At 35.8% G+C, this 6000-nt stretch overlaps 2 protein-coding genes across 2 annotated transcripts; one reads left to right on the top strand and one right to left on the bottom strand.

Moving 5' to 3' along the window:
- Nucleotides 1-2579: 2579 nt before the first annotated feature.
- Nucleotides 2580-2871, bottom strand: HETIRDRAFT_16941 (uncharacterized protein; the record flags this gene model as incomplete). Its single annotated transcript, XM_009547470.1, has 2 exons — nt 2580-2657; nt 2686-2871. Coding segments are annotated over 2 exons (264 nt in total), but the record flags the coding sequence as incomplete, so codon positions are not given.
- Nucleotides 2872-5414: 2543 nt separating this feature from the next.
- Nucleotides 5415-5579, top strand: HETIRDRAFT_18279 (uncharacterized protein; the record flags this gene model as incomplete). Its single annotated transcript, XM_009547471.1, has 1 exon — nt 5415-5579. A coding segment is annotated over one exon (165 nt), but the record flags the coding sequence as incomplete, so codon positions are not given.
- Nucleotides 5580-6000: the final 421 nt, after the last annotated feature.

Genomic DNA, 6000 nt, shown 5'->3' with positions numbered 1-6000 from the left:
AAGTAGGCTGTGTGCAAACAGACACAGAAGGGTTAGGCAGTACACAATAATGTCTGTTGATGCAATACTAGCCTGAGATTGACTCTGATTGACTCTGATGCCATTTTAGGCCTAATTACATTTTGTTTTTTTTTATCTAAACAATTAGCCATCCTTATTTTACTATAGAAACTTCCATAAAGGGCATTTTTTAACTTCTTTTGCTTCCCTGAGTCTGAATCTAAACTCAGTTTGTCCCAAAAAATTCTGTCCAAAGAGTTAGCAAAATTGTTAACTTTGCTTGTTTAGCACTGTATAGCCCTATTGAGAAAGGTTATAAGAGAGTGTATGACAGCAAGCTAAAGTTCATGCAAGGTAGGAGCAAGAAGAGTCTATTCTAGTATTATGAGCTACTTGTTTCATAACCCTAAGAGTAAGAGGTTCTTTTCTAGGTTACACAATAAGGAAGAGTGAAACAATAATATTAACTGTACAAAATTTATAGGAGAAGATAATATTTGATAGACTGTGAGTAGGGAACACTACAGTGAATAAAGGTACTATAGTAGGAAGACTACAGTGAACAAAGAAAATAGACTGAAAATCCTTAGCCTATTCTATAGGCCTTTTATACTACTTTGGAAAGATATGAGAATACTGAACTATCCTACAGAATTCCCTAAGTCACTGCTCTTTCCTAGTGGCTACTTTTGTGCTTTTCCTATTATCTTCTTTCAACTAGGAAAATAATGGTTTATGTTTCTTTATAAGTATGTGCTTATAAGCCTATTATTGGTCATCTATGTTATCAATCATGATACTCAACTAGTGATGGCAATATCCACTAGAAGTTAATGACCAAGGATATTACCTCATACCAAGATATATATGCTGTGGTAAGCACTGCCTAGTAGTTGTGATAATTGTTAATAGCAATAGACTTAACTATGGAGGTTCCAATAGACTATAATCATAACTCTTAATGTGAATTGGATTTTTTCTCTATATAGAACAAGTCTTTCTTTATTATTCCATTATTGTAATCCTTTCTTCATACTGTGTAGACCTAGTGTTTTGACTTTGGTTAGTGTTTCTAGTAACTATTTGTCTTGTTTTCTTCAATAATATGTTTCTTGAGGTCTTTGTCAATTACAGTGATGCTTTCTTGTTTGGTTGCCCTAATATAAAAGATTTGGTGGAAATCTAGAATATCTTCTATGGTTATTGTATTGATTTTTGTAAAAGGTTTTGAGACTGTTTCTTTTGTTTAACTAAAAAGTTTGGGTTCTAAGAGTGTTTTGCCTAAACTGTCAAATTCCACCCTCTCTTTATGGTCTGGATACTATAACAGACTATTGGATTTATTGATGCCTCCTATCTTATGTGTTAATTTATAGTTAAAATATGAGAGGAAAAGTGACCATCAAGCTTGCTGTTATTTGTGGCCGATCTAGTTAATGTGGCATGCATTCCATATATATGCCACCTTATAGACTCATTGATAACTCGCCTCTACAACTAAGAGTGGCCCTACAGCCCCTCCCAAAGTGGGTATATTATGTTCTTTCTTTTTCTAGACTGTCTTACTTTGTTTTACCTTGTCTCACTTTGTTTCAGTTATTTTACTGGGTTAGCTAACTCAGGTGGTCTTATGTGATGTCATTGACACTCTGGACTAACCTACAGATGGAGCTTTTGACCACTTTGTAAGGTGGACCATCTTTAATGACTTGTTGATGTTATACTTCCCTATTTTGTTTCTTATTGTTCTTTATAGCTTAAATACCTGTGGTCCGAGGGCAATTCTTTCCTCAGACTCTTACCCTCTGGACTACAGGTATGCTCCCTTCTCTTCTTTGTATTCTCTTAGACTCTTACTCTCTGGACCACAGTCATATCATTATAGACTCCTTTTGGCACTTTTTCTGTGCCAGTTACTTTATTGTCACTATACTCAACACCAGCATAATAGGTACCAGAGATTTTATAAATCTCTTTTTAAGTATCTGGAATTTTTTGCATGCTAGTATTTAATTTTAGCTATGTTTTTTTTGTATTAACTTAAATAGCAGTTTGGCTATTTTTGAGTAATCCTTGATAAATTTACAATAGAAATTATAGAATTCTAAAAATGATTGTATTTCTTTGACCTTGGTAGGGGTTGGCCAGTCTATAATACTAGTGACCTTAATAGGGTTTATTTTAAGGTATTTGTGGGATATAATATATCTGTGGTAATTGATCTTTTTTTTGTGGAAATAGCATTTGAATAGCTATAGGTATAGATTATTATTCTGTAAGATCTGTAAAACCTATTATATTGTTTTGATATATTCTTACATAGTTTTGGAGAATACCAGAATATTATCTATATAAATAGCCACTTTCCCTATATAGATAAGATCCTTGAAAAAAGCATTTATTATGGTTTGAAAAGTTGCTGGCAAGTTAGTTAGTCTAAAAAACATAATCAAGGGTTTGTATATCCCCAAATTGATGATAAAGGCAGCTAGCTTTCTGCTCTTTTTATATATAAGCATATTGTTATATCCTATATTGACATCCATAAGTGAAAATAGTATTGTATCTATTAGGAGGTCCAAGAGTTCTTGAATAATTGGTAGAGGGTATTTTTTTTTTACTACTATTTTATTAAGCTTATAGTAATCTATTACTGGCTATAATTTTTTATTTTTTCATTATAACAAAGAAGAAAGGCAATACCATATGTGATTTGGATTTTTGGATAAATCCTTTCTTTAGGTTTTTATCAATAAACTTTTTCAGTTCCACTTGCTCTGCTAGACTAAAGATGTATAGTTTGGGCTTGAGTAAGTGATCTATTCTATCTTCAAGTTTAATTTTGTGATCCCAGAGTTGACTAGGTGGTAGTTATCGTTTTGGTCATCCTTTGAAAACCTTTCTAGTATTCTTTTGGTACTAATTCTTCAAAGGGGAATTTGAGTTTCCCTTTTGCTATTTCTTCTACCAATCTATGTGAGTTGATGTATTTGGTTTGTTTTCTAGTTGGTGCCTTGTTAGGTTTTCTCTTAGAAGCTAGTATTTTAGCTTGAAGAGGTTTTATAGTTTTGGCACAGTATATATTGAAGTCTTTTTCTGTGTCATTATATAGTTCCAGGGCTTGTAAGGTCCTTGTGTTGAGGCATCTAATAAGGTATACTCTATCTTTTTTCAGATCTGTAGAGAGGAGTACTGTTTTTTGGTCACCACCCTCTAAAACATCTCCTTTAGCCCATATTAGAGCTATATAATATTTGGCTTAGGCCTTCAGGCATCTGGCATTCAACCTTCAAGTTGTGAACTCTGGACATTTAGGTATTATCTATGGAGATAGTACTGTAGTATTTCCTAGCCTGGCTGTGCTTTTCCTGGCTTTTATATTGGAATTGAGTAGTTGCTCTTTCATGATACTATTACCATATGCCATATATCAATAGTTGAATGTCCTGATTTTCTTGTAGCCCTTTTAGCTTTTACTGACCCTCCTTTGATTTGATAGGAGGATAGGCATTAGGTAAAGTATAGCCTGTAAATATGCCAATTAACTTCTGGGTTGTGTTCTAACAACCAGTTAGTTTCTAGAATAACATCTTTTTTTCTTATTTTAGCTATATAGAATCTTGCTGATTCTATATGTATTTTCCCTTGTTTATCTAGCTTTTTTATTCTTGCCAATGAGTATTGTTTCAATTTAGAGTGATAGTGCACTATATATTTTTATTTATAAGAGATACAATATATCTGAATGTCCATGCTCTTGGTCAGCATCTTTACTGGCTAGAAAAGCATACTGATTTCTTACAAGAATCCTTCTCTCTATATCCACTATTAATAGAAGAGTCTTTAAAAATTCTTTGAGTTACTAAAGGCTCAAACTTCATCTATTTTTTCTATGCTGAGGCCCATCATCATTTGTTGGATATGGGTAACCCTGTTCTTTCCTTTTTTAGCATATTCATTTTCTTCTTCTTCTTTATTTTCCAAGTTGCACACTATACAGTATTTTAGTTGAAAGTGAGATTAGAATACTTACTTTGGACAAAAGGGACAATTATATGCTATGTGCCTAGGCTTCTTACAATAGAAGTACTTGTCTTCTTTGGCAAGCTAATTTCTCTCTTTAGATGTAAGTTTCTTAAACTAAGTGTGAATTGTGTTAGCTTCCATTTCTACAGCATCTACATCCATAGAAATATATTGTGGTTTCCTTAAATGATGCTGGGGTGTTTGTTCTGCAAAATAGCTGCTTAAAGTGAAGACCTGGTATTTGCCTTGTCTAAGCTAGTATGCTTAGGTCCTTTCCATACACATTGTTTTGTGTTGTTTGGCCTTTGTGACTAATTTGTCCTATATAGCTCCACTGGCAGGATCTTTGTAAACTCTTTTTGCCAGTTTCCAATTTAATTCTCTTAAAAATGTATTTTCTTGGTTTCTAGGTCCACTTTTGCAAGTGCCATGACTTGTTCAAAGAGCTGGAGGTAGGCATTGAAAGATTCTTTTTCTTGGTTTAGCCTGGCTAGCTTGTCTTTTGCATTTACCATTTTATTGAATTCTTCAAAATCCATAGAGATGAAATCCAAGACTAGATTAATATGGCCTGCAAAATAGATAGATGGCTTAGAGCCAGAAGTGCTCAAAAGGCCATCTTTGCCAACTCTACCTCTTTTCAAAGTGAATCCCTGAATTGTTTTCACATTCAACCTGCCTTCTGCTACAACTCCACAACTGCCTCTCGCAGAATGAACAACCAAGTTATTGACATAGATATTGATGCCACGAGGAAGCGAAATGCAAAGAGTCAGAAAAGGAAATTTGATAGCAAGTGACCTACATGTTTTAACTGCAGAAGACCAGGACACTACAGTGCTGACTGCCGATCACCACGCAGAGATGTTCCACCAATTCAAGGAAACTCAAAGGGATGTTATGGGTAAAGCAGGGAGAAACTGTGCAGTTGACATTGAAGGAGAAGACGACACACTTACTTTGGGAGACTAAGCGGGAGTATATTGAGGAGTGGAGACGAAGGATGCTCATTGCAAGGACCAGCGGGTATTACAACCTGGTCCTTTGATGGAACATCCGCACCCTACCCCATCTAGACAACCCTTGACAAACTATCAGCAATGCGTCATATTGCCTGACGGATGATGAGAGGACAGAAGCATCAGTCATATTGCTCAAGTTAGAGCAGTACTCGGAGAACTAGGGGTGGACAAGCAGAGAGAAATTGTTTTGGGGTTCGTGGAGCGTTTTTCTTGACCTCTCCTTTATCAGCGAAGGAGAGAGGTCAAGCAAGGCCCAAGTTTGACACAGACAAGTGTATTCATATTGGAGGAATGAATGACCATATCATCACTCCCATCTGCTTGAACGTGACAGTATCAAACTGGACCCATTATGCTGGAGCAAAGGCAACCATTGACTCGGCATGTGAAGGGATTATAGTGAACAAAGTATGGGTAAAGAAACACCACTTTCCCACTTACTCACTCAATCGCCCAATCCGCGTCCACAATGTCAATGATACAATTAACAAGGCAGGTCTCATCCGGTTAGCACTGGATGTAAGCCTCAAAATTTGGAATATCCATGGACGAATGTACATGGAATGCGTTTAAATGTTCATTTCTAATTTGGGGAAAGATGACATTATTTAAAGGAACAGATTGGCTGAAATACCGCAATCCCTCCATCAAGTGGAGACAACATGAAGTACACTTTGATTGGTATCCCCAGAAGTGCCAGCAACCACACAGGTTTACTAGGACAAGGGAAGAACCACCAAACAGTGGTCGGCTAACACACAAGGAACTGCATCATAAACCGTGGATTAATGAGCAAGAAAAACAATGCCTTGAACACCTCCAAAGAATATCAGAGGATATTGGACTCCGCGACCATAGCAGGATGTTTGGTGTCTAACTACAAGCCTATCTTAAAAGGAAATGGCTCCTATAGGACATAAGAAAATATGCAGAAGAGAAACAATGTGTTCAA

This window comes from Heterobasidion irregulare, assembly GCF_000320585.1.
Source record: "Heterobasidion irregulare TC 32-1 unplaced genomic scaffold scaffold_05, whole genome shotgun sequence".
NCBI classification, from domain to species: domain Eukaryota; kingdom Fungi; phylum Basidiomycota; class Agaricomycetes; order Russulales; family Bondarzewiaceae; genus Heterobasidion; species Heterobasidion irregulare.
This window is presented reverse-complemented; position numbering and strand designations above follow the sequence as displayed.